We start from the raw sequence: 16,296 nt of genomic DNA on the forward strand, positions 1-16,296 counted from the left end.
GATCGGAGGAGGTTTGGCCGTCTTCGTCGTAGCCGGTGGCAGAGGGGATACGACCGCCGGCGACGTACCACGGCGGCCGCGGCAGCTTCCGACGAGAGCTCCAGAGCGGCCAGTAGCCGGCCGCCAACCACCCCTGCTGCATCGAGGTGATCATCGCGGCCTCTTTGCCACCACGACCGCAAGGTGTTCGACACTTTGCCCACAAAGGTATGGACAGTGGAGATGAGTTTTTCTTCCACCATTTCATTTGTTCATCGGACGATTCGTCGTCGGATGATGAAGATCTTGTGGTGGCTGCACTGGTCGTTCACGACCACATTCAACGGCAGCTTCCTCGGTATAGGGGGTCACTCCCTGGCCGTGCTCCCAACCTGAACCGCAACAGGGAGAGAGGCCACGCCCTGCTCTATGCCGATTACTTTGCCAACACCCCGCTCTTCAAGCCGGATAAATTCCGTCGCCATTTTCGAATGGCAAGGCATGTGTTCAATCGTATCCGAGAGGGAGTGGTTGCTCATGACCCATACTTCGAGTGCAAGACGGACGCCCTTGGCAAGCTTGGATTCTCCTCTTACCAGAAATGCACCGCGGCCATCTGCATGCTTGCAAATGGAATTCCAGGCGATCTGGTGGATGAGTATGTGCGTATGAGTGAGACAACATGTCTGATGTCAATGTACAAGTTCTGCCAGGCTGTGATCGAGGTGTTTGGCCCGGAGTACTTGAGGCAGCCAACTGCCGCTGATACAGAGAGATTGTAGGCGACCAACTCAGTTAGAGGCTTTCCAGGCATGCTTGGTAGCATAGATTGTATGCACTGGGAGTGGAAGAACTGTCTATTTGCTTGGCAGGGTCAGTACAAGGGGCATGTCAAAGCGTGCACTGTCATATTAGAAGCGGTGGCTTTGCAGGATCTTTGGATATGGCATTCTTTCTTCGGCATGGCAGGTTCTCACAATGATATCAACGTGCTGCAGCGTTCTCCAGTCTTCGCAAGGCTTGCAGAAGGCCACTCCCCACCTGTCAATTTTGCGATCAACGGCCACGAGTACAACAAGGGATACTATCTAGCTGATGGTATATACCCTCAGTGGTCAACTTTTGTGAAGACAATCTCAAACCCCCAAGGTGAGAAGAGAAAGAGATTTGCCCAAATGTAAGAGAGTGCTAGAAAGGAAGTGGAACATGCTTTTGGTGTGCTTCAATCCCGGTGGGGTATCGTTCGAAACCCTGCACTATCATGGGATGAAATATAGCTTTGGGAGGTGATGACTGCTTGTGTGATCACGCACAATATGATCGTCGAGGACGAGCGTGATGAGAGTATTTTCGACCAAGGATTTGATTATCAAGGTGAGAATGTTGAGCCCCTGCACGTGGAACCGGCCACATTTGAACAGTTTGTCCAATTCCATCGCGAGCTGCGTGATTGGCACACCCATTTGGATCTTCAAAATGAGTTGGTTGAGCACGTGTGGGATCACATTGACAACCAATAGATGTATTGGTTCATTTTATGTACCATTCTAGACAATTTTGATTTGGTTGTAAAACTATTTTATTGGAGACAATTTTTATTGGGTTGTAAAACTATTTTTATTTTCGGACAAGATGGGGCTAATGGTTGCGGCCGGACGCTGGGCGCACGGTCACCATATCCCAGAACACGCCCAGACATGACCCCATCGTCCTATCCAAAGGGACAAAATTTGGCCAAACCGGAGGTCCGTTTGGGGACTCAAAAGAGCACTTTCGGTTTGTCTCACGCTTTCTTTGTAGCCCAGCCAGCCAACAAAGCCGGATAGGTACAAAAGGGCTCACTGCGGTTCGTCACCACTCTGCAGTCTGCAGTGCAGGTCCAAGACAGGGCAGGGAAGGAGGAGACGCGGCCGGCTGGCAGGTGCACCAGCACGCACCATGCCTTCCTCCTCCGCCGCCGACTCAGGCCACGGCGTCGCCACTGCCACCGCGCCGTCGAGGGACACGGCCGTCGAGGGCTTCGTCTCGTCCCTGCGCACCCAGGACGAGGTCGACGTGCTCTGCCAGAAGCACGGCGTACCCAAGGATCAGTACACCGCGCGCCCCGCCGGCGACCTGCGCGCGAACTCTACGCCGCCGCCGGGGTCCATCTGCGTGTATGCTCGCGCGCTGGAGGCCGGGCTGCGCTTCCCGCTGCACGGCTTCTTCCGCGAGGCGCTCGCCCACTTCGGCATCGCGCCGGCCCAGCTCACGCCCAACGGGTGGCGCGTCATGGAGGGGTTCGTGGCGCTCTGCCGCTCCGCCGGCGTGCGCCCGTCGCTCGCCGTGTTCCTGCGCTTCTTCTACCTGTCCGCCATCGACCGGAAGCGCAAGAAAGGGTGGTACTGTCTCGGACCCATGCGCGACAGCTCCAGCTTGCGCTTCACGGGGATGCCGGGCCGGGGGTCCAAAGCCATCATGGGCTGGAGACACGACTTCTTCTTCCTCTCGTCGCCGGAGCCGTGGCACTGCGCCGTGGAGTGGGGCGCGCCGTCCAAGGGCTCCTTCAGAAAGCCGGCGCTCACCGTTGAGGAAAACGAATCGATGGTGAAGCTGCTGAGTGCTCACGGTGGCGTCGCTGTTGATCTTAGGAACCTGCTCCCTGCTACGTGCCCGCGGCTCCGGCGCCGCCGCCGTCTCTGGAACAGCAACCCCGCCGTCTCTGCCGCCGTGATAACCACAGCATCCCCGCCGCCGCCTTCTTCTTCAACTCGTACTACTTCCTGTTCCAAAGGTAACTGAATTTCTGAACATCGAAATCCCTGTGATTCCCCTGTTTCATCGAGCCCTGAAATTGCTGTCTTGTGCTTCTAGGCATGGATCCATCTGTCTATGAAATGATGAAGGTTCTGCTGGCGGAGAGGGCGGTCGCGCAAGCGTCGGCGTCGGCGAAGAAGAGGACTTGGGAGGAAGCCAACGGCGGGGAGAACGACGGACACTCACCGCCTCTTTCGGTGGTGTCCAGCGTGCACTCGCCACCGCCACAGCACTTCCTCAGCAGGCATGACGGATACACGGAGCTGCTGCAGGGAGCCGTCGCGCAGCAGCTGGAGCTGGAAGGGAAGCTGGTGGCCAGGGAGCGCGAGGCCGCGGCGCTGCGGGAGCTGTTGGAGGAGGCGAAGAATGAGCTCGCCGCGGCAAAGAGAGCGGCGGACGCGGAGCGGGAGAAGGCCAAAGCCGAGCTCGCGGCGGTGGAGGGGGAGGTGGTGAAGACGAAGGCCGAGCTCTCCGCGTCTCTAGCGGAGGCTGCGCTCGCCGCGTCAAAGCAAGCGGCGGAGGCGGTGAAGACGAAGGCCGAGCTCGCCGCGGCTCGGGAGGAGGTGGTGAAGACGAAGGCCGAGCTCGCCGCGGCAAAGCGATCCGCGGAGGCGGAGTTGGTGCAGGCCAATGCCGTGCTCACTGCCGCGAGGCGCGCCGCGGAGACTGAGCTGGTGAGGGTGAAGGCCAAGCTTGCCGCGGTGGAGGCGGAGCTGGAGAGCGCCAAGGCGGCAGCGGTGCAGCAGCTCCTGGCCTCTGAGGAACAAGTGCGGCAGCGCGCGGAGGACGCGCTGGAGGGATACAAGCGCTGGCGAGGCCGTCACGCTCCGGCCGGCCGTGCTGCCTGAGTACGTACCTTGTCGATGGGTTTTTGGAATTTAAAACCTTCTATGCGCTCTGTTCATCGCTGGAGATCATAAACAAATCTTTGCCTGATCCACTCTATGCGCTCTGTTCCTCTATCCTGGAGATCCACTCTATTTTTAGTTGCCGCAGTTTCCTGATGTACATACAACATTGCAGATTATCTGAGCTCAAGCTCATACGGAGAACAGTAAAACCAAACAAATGATTAAAAATTCAAAAAAAAATCTGAATTATTTTCACAAACATCGTCAAATATTTTGATTGCTTGTAAAGTTTCATCATGGAATGACATTCGTGAAATGCGTGGCGAACAAAACAAAATTGATGCTAAAAATTGTTATTTTCAAAAGCATTTTTGAGTCTTGATTTTTTTTTCATGAATGTCATTTTATGATGAAACTTTGCGAACATTCAGAACATTCTAAAAGTCTGCATACCGGCCTAACGTGAGCTCGGGCCGAGAAGGGCATTCTAAAATAACATTGGACGCGGTTTTTCCGAGCTCAAGCTCATAAGAGCTCAGCGAACAATAAAACCAAAAGAATGATAAAAAAATCAAAAAATTCTGATTTTACTCACCAAACATTGACGAATATTTTGATTGCCTATAAAGTGTCATCATGGAATGACATTCGTGGAAGACGTGACGAACAAAACCAAATCGATGCTCAAAAATGTTATTTTCAAAAGGATTTTTGAGTATTGATTTGCTTTTCATGATGAAATTTTGCAAGCATTCAAAACATTCTTAAAGTTTGCATACCGGCCTAATGTGAGTTTGAGCTGAGAGGGGCATTTTCGATTGCAACAACCGTTACTTCGTGATTTTCGTGTTCCAAGCTCAAGGTCCACGTCCATCGGTGGATGTAGTTACTTCGCGATATTAAAGCCACAACATGATTTTAGTTAACTAGCCAAAAAGCTTGCATTGCAACAATACAAATAACAATAATTATTATTTCCATGTTCCAAGCTCAATAAATTGATTTGCTTCGCTATGGAGAAAACTATGAACCTGGGTTGGCTGCACAAAGATCCTCTGTCATTTAGCTAATATAATAAAATAAGAAAAGATGAGGAGATCATCCCGGATACGCCAAGAACTCCGAGTCTAAGCCAAATTCCAGCGCGCGACCCCATCCGTGCGTCTGTTTGGAGTAGAACGAACGAATAGCGCGGCCCCAAACGAACAAATATCCGGATTCCGTCCGTTTTCGACCCATCCCCTGCCCAAACTTGCGCCGGGTTTGGGGTGAAACGGACATCACGCGGGCGGGCTCGACGCACGCCCTTGTCCCCCCGTGGCCCGCCTGTCGGGGACACTAGCAGTCCCTTCGCTTCCAATGCCTCCACCCCTCTCCCCGCCCCACCCCGCCGCCGGCGCCGTCACTATTCTCCAGCCGCCTCCTCACTGTGCACCCCCCGGCCGTCCATACCAAACCACGTCTCGACATGGGCGCCACCACGCCCGCGCTTTCGCCGTATTTTAGCCGTCGATTGGAGGAGATTTGGCCATCGCCATCGTAGCCGGCGGAAGAGGGGATACGACCGCCGGCGACGTACCACGACGGCCACGGCAGCTTCCGACGAGTGCTCCAGAGCGGCCAGTAGCCGGCAGCCAACCACCCCTGCTGCATCGAGGTGATCATCGCGACCCCTTTGCCACCACGTCCGCACGGTGTTCGACACTTTGCCCACAAAGGTATGGACAGTGGAGATGACTTTTTTTCCACCACTTCATTTATTAATCGGACGATTCGTCGTCGGATGATGAAGATCTTGTGATGGCTGCACTGGTCGTTCACGACCACATTGAACGGCAGCTTCCTCGATACAGGGGGTCACTCCCTGGCCGTGCTCCCAACCTGAACCGCTACAGGGAGAGAGGCCACGCCCTGCTCTATGCCGATTACTTTGTGAACACCCCGCTCTTCAAGCCGGATAAATTCCGTCGCCATTTTCATATGACAAGGCATGTGTTCAATTATCCGAGAGGGAGTGGTTGCTCATGACCCATACTTCGAGTGCAAGAAGGATGCCCTTCGCAAGCTTGGATTCTCCTCTTACCAGAAATGCACCGCGGCCATCCGCATGCTCGCATATGGAATTCCAGGCGATCTGGTGGATGAGTATGTGCGTATGAGTGAGTCCACATGTCTGCTGTCACTGTACAAGTTCGGCAAGGCCGTGGTGGCAGTGTTTGGCCCTGAGTACTTGAGGCAGCCAACTGCCGCTGATACAGAGAGATTGTTGGCGACCAACGCAGCTAGAGGCTTTTCAGGCATGCTTGGCATCATAGATTGTATGCACTGGGAGTGGAAGAGCTGTCCATTTGCTTGGCAGGGCCAGTACAAGGGGCATGTCAAAGCATGCACTGTCATATTAAAAGCGGTGGCTTCGCAGGATCTTTGGATATGGCATTCTTTCTTCGGCATGGCAGGTTCTCACAATGATATCAACGTGCTGCAGCGTTCTCCAGTCTTCGCAAGGCTTGCAGAAGGCCACTCCCCACCTGTCAACTTTGGGATCAACGGCCACCAATACAAAAAGGGGTACTATCTAGCTGATGATATATATCCTCAGTGGTCAACTTTTGTGAAGACAATCTCGAACCCCAAGTTGAGAAGAGAAAGAGATTTGCCCAAATGCAAAAGAGTGTTAGAAAGGATGTGGAACATGCTTTTGATGTGCTTCAATCCCGATGGGGTATCGTTCGAAACCTGCACTGTCATGGGATGAAGGGAAGCTTTGGGAGGTGATGACTGCTTGTGTGATCATGCACAACATGATCGTCGCGGACGAGCGTGATAACAGGATCTTCGGCCAAGGATTTGATTATCAAGGTGAAAATGTTGAGCCCCTGCACCAAGAACCAGCCACGTTTGAACAGTTTCTCCAATTCCATCGTGAACTGCGTGATTGGCACACTCATTTAGATTTTCAAAATGACTTGGTTGAGCACGTGTGGAGTCACATTGGCAACCAATAGATGCATTGGTTCATTATGTTCATTCAAGACAATTTCGATTTGGTTGTAAAACTATTTTGTTAGAGACAATTTCGATTGGGTTGTAAAACTATTTTTATTTTTAGACAATTAATATTTAGACGTGCAAACTTGTTTTGATATAAATATATGGCATTTTTGGGCGTGGCGGACAGGATGAGGCCAAAGGATGCGGCCGCGCGCGGGGCGTACGGCCACCGCATCCCAGGACAGGCCCGGACACGACCTCATTGCCCTACCCCAAACGAACAGAAACTGAACAAAGCGGACATCCGTTTGGAGTCGTGCGGTAGAGTTGATCTAACACATCGTGGACTTCTGTTGAACATGTGTACATGTACGTAGGTCTGGGTTCTGTATGCAGTACCTGTAGTATCTGTCTCCCTCTGTATGTACGTGTATCTTAGAAGACAAGATACCGGTCGCACCCTTGTACCCATATATATGTGCCTAGTGCACGATCAATCAATTATGATGCACCAAATCATTCTCTACATGGTATCTATCGCAAGTCGATCTTCCAGCTTCCGCTAACCCTAGCCGCCGCCGCCCCAAGCCGCCGCCACCACCCCTCCTCCCCGCGCGCCACCTCCCCACCGCGCGCCTCCACGCCGCGCCGCCCCTTCCCGCCGCGTCGCCTGCCTCCCACCGCCGCGCCGCCTCTCCTTAGCCGCGCCGCCGCCTCCCTCCGCACGATCTCATAGCCATGTCTTCCAACACCTCCACCTACTCCAACCCCTTCGCCGTCGACCCTGCCGAGATCCGCGACATCAACGTCCATGCACGCGTCCCCGTGACCCTCGACGCCTCCAACTCCACGTACTTCACGTGGAAGACGTACTTCACGCTGCTCTTCCGCGAGAACAATCTCGTGGATCACGTGGATGGCACCGTGGACTCCCGCACCATGGTGGCCGACGCCGAGTGGACCGCGATCGACGCCACGATCATCCGGTGGTTCCTCACCACCATCTCCAAGGACTTGTTCCACACGGTCGTGAGTGCCGGCGACGACGCCCGCGCCCTGTGGGTCAAGCTGAACGGCCTCTTCACCGACAATCAGCTTCAGCGCCGCGTCAGGAATTTTTTGACTGTCACCAGGATGAACAGTCTATTGATGACTACTGCCGCCGCCTGAAGACGTTGGCGGACGAGCTCCGTGACATTGGAGCCAAGGTGGACGACGACCTCCTCCTCAGCACGCTCACCGCCGGCCTCAACGAGGACTTCGGCAACGCCGCCTCTAACCTCACCTTGATGCCGGAGCCCTCCTTCCCCAAGTTTGTGGCGTACTTGAGGTTGGAGGAGCGTCGGATGAAGGGGGTCAAGAAGCGTGTGCAGCACCACGCCCTCGCCGCTGGCACCTCCCGCGGCGCCCCTCCACCGACCGCCCCACCCGCGCCGCGCCAGCAGCCGCTGCCACCAGCGCCTCCGGGGTACTTGCCCCTCCCGCCCGCGCCTCCCGCCCTTCCCGCTGCCCCCCAGCAGCCGGGTGGCGGGCGCCGCGGCAACCGCAAGCAGCAACAGGCGCCGGGAGGGGGGGCGTCAGCCGCAGCAGGTGACTCCCCCATGGACGTACGACACCAACCCGTGGACCGGCGTCGTCCACGCCTACTCCATGCCGGTCCCTCGGGCTCCGGCTCCGGGCATCCTTGGGCCCCGCCCGGCGGGTCACCAGGCCCTCTTCGCCGCGCCGAACGCCGCTCCCTACAACGGCTATGGTACCGCGCCCCCGCCGGCGCCCGCCTACGGGTCCGCGCCGGCCTATGGCTCCGCCGCCGCGCCGGCCTATGGGACCACGCCCTCCTACGGCGCCGCCGCTGCTCCGGCCTTCGGGGCTGCTCCCGCGCCGGCCTACGGAGGGTTCTACCCTCCTCAGGCGCCGCCGCCGTGGGACCCGGCCTTGCTCGCCGCACTGCACTCCGCCCCGTCACCGAGCTCCTATGGTGGCGGTGGTGACTGGTACATGGACTCGGGCGCCACTGCTCACATGACTGCTCATCCCGGTAACCTCACATCTGCCACTCCCATTCATACTCCCACCCGTATCACCGTTGGTAACGGTTCCTCCCTACCCATTACTCACGTCGGTCATATGTCTTTTCCTTCTACTTCTACTCCTGTGCATATGTCTAATGTTCTTGTGTCTCCTGACTTAGTCACTAATGTTGTTTCCGTTCGTCGCCTTACTCGTGAGAATCGTATAACTGTTGAATTTGACGATATCGGTTTTTCTGTGAAGGACGCCCGTACACGGATGGTGCTCCACCGATGTGATAGCCCGGACGAGCTTTATCCAGTGCATCCCTCCGGCGCCACCACCACCCGTCGCCCCGCCGCCTTCGCCGCCAGTGTCGATCTTTGGCATGCCCGTCTCGGTCATCCCAACTCCACCGCTATGCGTCAGATTCTTCAAAGTTTTTCTTTCTCCTGTAATAAAGTCGACGATCACTCTTGCGAGGCTTGCCGTCTTGGTAAGCACGTTCGTCTTCCCTTTAGCGAGTCTACAAACATTTCCACCTTTCCGTTTCAGTTGTTGCATAGTGATGTTTGGACGTCCCCGGTTGCTAGCAACACGGGCTATTTATACTATCTGGTGACATTGGATGATTTTACTCATTATGTGTGGACCTTCCCTCTCCGTCGCAAGTCCGACGCTCTTGCCACACTCACCGCCTTTTATTCATATGTCACCACACAGTTCGGTCGTCCTATTCTCACCTTGCAAACTGACAACGGCAAGGAGTTTGATAACGTTGCCGTCCGCAATTTACTTGCGTCCCACGGCACCATCTTTACAACTTCAGCGGGTCCAACGAGGGGGATTTTCCCCGATGACGCCCATGATAGGAGTGTATCACTGTTAGACACTCGCCGGTCGACGGTGAAGCCGTCACACTGTGTCACAGACCAAACTCACCTTATACACGTCATCCACAGGGCTATGGCCCAACCACCCATCCGCTGCTACCGCCGTCGTCTAAACATGTGGTTTTTTCGACTTTGATGAAATGACCCCATCTTTTCTACAAAGCTGGCATTACCATATTAGGCATGCAAGCTTAATGTTGCTGACTTTTAACAAGCTTTGCATGTTATTATACATATAATCTTTAATCGGCCATTTTCTGATGAAATAATTTAAAAAATGTAAAACTTGCCAAAAACTAAAACTGTTGACATGGAACCATGACTTGGTCATACTAGCACATGGAAAAAAGATGGTGCAGTTTCTCCAAAGTCAAAAAATTACATGCACACAAATGGACCCTTTTGGCCTATGTTTGCTGTCGTCTTCTCAGCACGGTGATTTTTAGATTATGGAGAAATGTGCCGGTTTTTTTGTAAGACATGAATGAAATTAATTTTGTTTTAGTTGAAGTTATTATCAGTTTAGAGAAGAAAGAATTATAAGAGAAAAGGCCCCTCGGGGTCATAAGCGTGTAGGGTAATAAGCCCATCACCGAATCAAGCACATAGGGGCGACACGAAACATGTCGTTTTGCGTACAATGGCCCAGCAACCCCGGCCCTAACCCGGTCACAATGTCTTTTGCTTGGCGAGGTAGGACTAAAGTTGGACCCCCGCCTTGCCTCTGCGAAGCGCTCTCACGGATGTGCGACGCGCTGGTTTCGTTGGTTCGTTATAATTGCCCGAGTCGGGCTATGCTCCTGGGTGTTGTGCCAAGCCCAACAATGTTTTATTTCTCATTATGTTTTTTAATTAAGAGGTTTGTTTCTATTAATTTTAATTAGTCTAAAATCAACAAAATGCAATCGTGTTAGTGCATCGGGCCCACTGGTCAGCCTCAGTGACTAGCCTTCCTTAGTAACAAAATTTCCTCGCATTTTCGCTGATCTATTCAAATTTCAAATACTATATTCATTTGAATTTTAAATGGCCATATTTGTTCATTAATGTTTTGAAATTAGTAAAACCTTACATTCATTTTGATGAGAAAAATGAGAGGAAATCCCAACTTTAACTAGCTTTCAAGATTGATCCTTATTTTTCAATTTGAAATTTGAAATTTTGAAAAGCCTTCTAAATTTTGGAAATGCATAACTTAAGTCGTATAGTTTCAGTTTGAACAAGTAACTTAAGTCGTATAGCCACGCCCGGCACAGTTGAACTAGCCGCTTCAGTGCCCAAACCGGGAGTTTGTGCACCGTCATCATATAAACTAGATAATCCCACGTGCGTTGCTGCGGGACGTTTGGTCCAATATACATATTGAAGAGATGTGCATACACAAAATAATGTAATGACGAATAGTACTAAACAATTGTATGGGACATCATCGTATTTATTTGTTGGCCTAAATTCGTAACATGTTTATCCGAAAAATCACATTCTCTAATTAAAAGTTGCCCCAAATTAGCATCAATTAGTAATAAGATGGTCCCAGTAAACATTACAAAGTTTGAACACAACACGACGAAAACTTGCTTAGCTTGCTTTTTCTGAAATTGAGGCAAATATATGCAATCTGCTAAAACCGGTTGGTTGAGATCATAATGGTATATATTGAAATTTTGACTAATCTTGAAGATCAATAATTATGAAAAAATTGCATTATGCAAGCAAGTGGAAACCGTTACATTATCCGGCCATATTTGTCCATGTGTAATTATCCCCAACCATCATGAGAAATACAATTTTGCTGCGTGCGAGAAGTTCTCCTTTTAGAGTATGAAACAACAAAGATCAGTGAAAAGCTAAAAGAGGGACTTAAGTGTAGCAAAAGAATAGGCAGGAATCTAGAATAAAAAGAACAGACACACTGACTTAAAGGATGCACGGAGCACAATAAAGAAATCAATGGCATGGAAGTACTAATGAGATTGAAGACCTATGGGGCGACAACATATGGACACCTAGTAACGTATCCACTCCAATCTAACAACACGCAGATGAGTAAAATCAAATTAACAGATAGGTTAAGCACAATCCAAAAGTAATAGAGGAAATCAGGAAGGATGGGTAGCAGAGGCTAGAGGACAGTACCTTATGATGACAGTGCCAATTGTAGGAGATCCTTCAGCAGATGAGCTCATCATCCTTGTGAAGTACTCAGCAGGTGTAGCACCACTACGGCGGCGACCATCAGGGAATCATACGCTGACTGTGTCCTTGGATAGGAAGGAGCTACTTGGTGCCCAACAACAGTCAGACGTGTTTAGCGACCGGCAGGTCTTGTGTGACGCAGGTGGGCGAATCTGCATGGCGTGAGAGGCAGTGCCGCGGACGGGGACCTGGAGTCCTCGTATATGAAGGTAGCAAATTTGACAATTTTGACCTCTGGATGAAATTATTTTACAAAATGAAATGCCTCTATTTTTTTACTCAGCTGACCTTTTTGAGTGGCGCCCGACACGAATGCGCCACACTACTCACGCCTAGCCTGCGTCGCAGCTGTGTGATCCGAAAATTACTAAGTCAGTGTGCAGTGTCTGAGAGTTAGACGCCACACTTTACAGTGTAGCGCCTAGCCTCTAGGCGTTGCACTAGTGGCTGCTTCATTTTGTAGGCAACCACTAGTGCAACGCCTAGGGGCTAGGCGCTACACTGTATAGTGTGGCGCCTAACTCTTAGACGCTGCACATTGACTTAGTAATTTTTAGGCAGTCCGGGGTGCGACGCTGGCCTGGCCTGTAGCGCCTGTCAGTCAGGTGTTGCACAGTGTAGTGTGGCGCCTTCTTGTCGGACGCCACTCAAAAAGTCAGCTGAGTGATTTTTTTAGAAGCAGTTCATTTTGTGAAATGATTTGATCCACAGATTAAAATTATCAAATTTGCCTATGGGGAGAAGGCTGCACGCCCAACGAAAAGGCCGCCGCAAGAGAACCTCCGTCCTTGTTGATCGGTGCCAGTGACGAGAGGCGCGACAGTCCTGTTTCAGACCTGGCTTGGGGCCGCCTTACCTTGCACGACATGCAGGGATACTGGAGAGGCATGATCTGGCCGGTCCACCTACGGGAGGAGATGGGCTGCACGCCTAACGGCCGGCGCGCGGCAGAGAATCTCAGTCGTTGTTCGTCGGTAGCAGCTGCAGGAGGCGTTGGCGGCCCTGCGCCAGCCCTACTGGGGAGGACGAGGCTTGCCTGCTCCCATCCCGTGCTCCCATCCATGCTCCCATTTCACTCATTCTCGATCGAACGGCTGGCCCAGTTTTCCTCCCCCACGTCCCTTTTCTGGCCCAAAAGAAAGGGAATCGACGTATTTCCGTTTCTCTCTCTCCCTCACGTAATACTCGCGACTGATTCTGGAGGGAAAATGTCCGCCAATCTAACTATTTTGCGCGCCAACTTAGAAACCGAGGTATGAGCCAAACCCTCACAAACGCTAGATCCTAAATCACAGGCGGAAGGATATTTGCAATCTGGAGCCTGACTGCATCCAACGAACAAATTTCAGGCAGATAGCAAAGTCTGCAAATATCAAGCCATCCGAGGTTTAAACAAAGGAAATTATTGCCCCGTATGGTTTCTTCAAGCAGTGATCATGGGAACCATGAACACGGCAATGGATCTCCAGGACCAGAAGTAAGAAATCTGACTCATATTCTTCATAGGGTCATTTGGGAGAAAATATTGAACCAGGATCAGCAAGACCCGTTGGTGACTTGGAGAAAGCAAAAAAAAAGAAGAAGACCGCCGATTCTTTACAACTACAACCTGGAATGCCTTTGACAAACCAAATGCCGGGGTATCTACCACAATACAACCCAGCCCAAATGGTATAAGAAGGCTACTTGTAAATTTTTCTCCTTTTTTAATTTTCAACGACCTAAGCTTTGCTATTTATTTGCATAGGGTCATCTGGGAGCTCTGCCAAATCATCTATACCCCTATTTGGCACAACATGGTCCTACCAGTGGTACCTCTACCCCTACGATGTTGCCAGGACAGAATCCATTCTTCCAACTACAGAATCCTACCAGTGGTACCTTTAACCCTACGATGATGCCAGCACAAAATCTATCATTATTCCAACAATAGACTCCTACCAGTGGTACATCTACCCCTATGATGATGCTAGGACAGAATCTATCATCCTTCCAAGAAAATAATCTCACCATCGGTGCCTCTACCCCTACGATGATGCCAGGACAAGATCTACCATTCTTCCAACAGAAGCCTGCTTAATCGATGTTATAGAGTTTTATCTCATGTATTTGCTTGCAACTATATTAGAAACTATGAGTATACGACCATGGATTGAAGGATACTATCTATATTAATTAAACATATTTCACTTATTTTCCGTGTTACCATCTGTTCATAGCTTAAAGGACTATGAATGGAACACAGGAATTACGTTTCTACTTTTCATCTGTTGTAATTATTGTCAACTCATTATAGACAAGTTGCAAAACAATGGTAGCCCTCAGGTTGGATGAGATTAATAGGAATATTGTGATTTCTACTTTCTATACTGCTATACAAGCAATGTGAACCAAGATGCAGTTAGGCTTGGTTTGCATCAGGTATAAACTGTACATATTACCAACAACATTTTTTTGCCTAACCTGACAAGCAGACCAGTAGTCGATCATTGCGGTAATGAAGTGCCACTGTCACGCAGATCAGTATGAACTATCAACCCAAAAATATGACTTTGCATGCATCGATGAAAGGAGTAATTTGTTCACTTCACTGAACCGTCTTCTGGCCTCATCCTGTATGCAAACATCACCACCACTAGCTAATTAAATTTCAGTTTATTCAATCAGTACACGACATCATTAGTATTTTGTGCAATGCAAGACCTTTCCAAGATTGAATCCACTGCATTTGAACTATGCTTTCCTTTTGTTGCATCCTAAAATTAACCATCTTGTTAGAAAAAGTAAATCAAGCTGAGCACCTTCAGTACGCACAGAACAATGATATAAATTAATTGTCAATTTAAACACAGCTAGATAGGTATCCAGGACATGTAGAAGCTAATTTCGATCTACAATTTTGCACAACAAAAGTTGAGCTATTAAGAAATCTTTGTATGGACCAAATTAATTTGCAATATCCCCTTGTGCTTGTGTGCTCAAATACCAGTAGTTACATACAAAATAGCTCAGATCAGAGACTAAATGGCGAAGAAATCAGACTAGACATCTGAATTGTGCAGAAGTACAGAGGAGGAAGAGAGGGAGCGGGGCAAGCCAACCTCCGCAGGCACGGGAATGGTGCCAGCGGCACCGAAGACGGCGCCACACGCCTGGAATAGCCGCTAGAAGGGGGACACCCTCGTCGCTCGCCGCGGCCTCCGCTGCCGCCGCCGCCGCCACGACCTCCACTATCACCACCTCCATTATCCCCGCCCCGAGCTCCACCATCTCCGTCTCTTTGGCGCAAGAACGAACCATGAGGCGGAGGCTGCGTTGCGGCAGGAGAGGGACGACATCTGGGACGGGAACGGCGCCGACTGACTCACTGGATTTCTCCGCTGTCCACGCTCGGCTGTCGGAAGGTGAGGAGAAAGGGGAAGGAGGGGACTACGTACTGGGTACAGGGGAAATATGGGAGCACGACGACTTTTTTGGGGCCAGAAAAGGGTCGTGGGAGACGAAAACTGGGCCAGCCGTTCAATCGAGAATGAGTGAAACGGGAGCATGGATGGGAGCACGGGACGGGAGCAGGCAAGCCTCGTCCGGCTGGGGATGCCTTACCTCGCGCGACATGCGGCGATATGGGAGTGGCGTGATGTTGATGGTTGGTAAGTCGACGCATAACTGACACGAAGAGATCGGCTCCATCGGCTCTTGATTACTTGACGCATCGGTTACAGAAACCAAAACACAAATGACTGTTTGGTTCATTCACCAGGAAAAGGCTGCATAAAGAAGCGATATGCCCGTGGCAGACAAAACGATCAGAAGAGGAGAGAGCTGGTCCTCGGTACGTTGTGTACGCTGGTAACGGCATGATGACATGGCATTCATGCATGTAAAGAATTAGACTAATGTGAACGCTCAGGTGGCATAAAAGTGGATAGTGTGCATACTGAGAGAATTGATAATAGTGAGGATCAATTTCTTAAAAATGTAAGACTGCAAGCGCGGTGAGGCCTGACTTAAAGGAGCACAAGAGTGACTTGACGGCGTTTTAAAGCGTGTTCCGCAATGATGGTTGTCGTGGCGTACTGGGTAAAAAAACAGACAGCTTTTGTCAGGTTCATTTTTGCTTCTCTGCAAGACTGCAACCAGAGGCAGTATGTTCATTCAAACAAGAAGAAGACCAACTTCTCTGCAAGACTGCACCAAAGGCAGTTCTGTTCATCCAAACACAAGAAAAAGAGTAAAATGCATCTATAGTGATTGAACTTGTGTCGAAAACTCACTTTGGTCACTGTACTTAAGAATACGGTCAATACGATCATTATATACGACTTGAGGTGATTATACGGTCACTGTCTCATCGTACAGCTCCGTATTTTACTCTGTTGACTAGTCAAACACCATAGAACCCTCTCTCTACCTTACGATGGTCCCACCTGTCAGTTTTAAAAAACATCTCTGCGTAGCAGGAGAACCAAACCAGGGATTTCTGGCAACGAAAAAAATAGCATGCTATTTCGACGTTTAAACGTCGCTATAGCGTATTTGAGACTGCCACGTTACGTTTTGGTCATTTTTCACGCTATCAC

At 50.8% G+C, this 16,296-nt stretch overlaps 3 protein-coding genes across 3 annotated transcripts; all 3 read left to right on the top strand.

Annotated features, from left to right (window-relative positions):
* The first annotated feature begins 209 nt into the window (after positions 1–209).
* LOC109766696 (uncharacterized) lies at positions 210–761 on the top strand. Its single transcript, XM_020325478.1, has one exon. It carries the CDS (start codon positions 210–212, stop codon positions 759–761), a length of 552 nt encoding a protein of 183 aa, XP_020181067.1.
* Positions 762–1,823: 1,062 nt separating this feature from the next.
* LOC109766695 (uncharacterized) lies at positions 1,824–3,717 on the top strand. The gene is made up of 2 exons (XM_040395379.2): positions 1,824–2,752; positions 2,833–3,717. The coding sequence occupies exons 1-2, from the start codon at positions 1,918–1,920 to the stop codon at positions 3,621–3,623; spliced, it is 1,626 nt and encodes a 541-aa protein (XP_040251313.1). The 5' UTR covers positions 1,824–1,917; the 3' UTR covers positions 3,624–3,717.
* Positions 3,718–5,616: 1,899 nt separating this feature from the next.
* Positions 5,617–6,381, top strand: LOC109766694 (uncharacterized). Its single transcript, XM_020325476.1, has one exon. It carries the CDS (start codon positions 5,617–5,619, stop codon positions 6,379–6,381), a length of 765 nt encoding a protein of 254 aa, XP_020181065.1.
* Positions 6,382–16,296: the final 9,915 nt, after the last annotated feature.

This window comes from Aegilops tauschii, chromosome 7 (genome assembly GCF_002575655.3).
Source record: "Aegilops tauschii subsp. strangulata cultivar AL8/78 chromosome 7, Aet v6.0, whole genome shotgun sequence".
Classification (NCBI taxonomy): Eukaryota; Viridiplantae; Streptophyta; class Magnoliopsida; order Poales; family Poaceae; genus Aegilops; species Aegilops tauschii.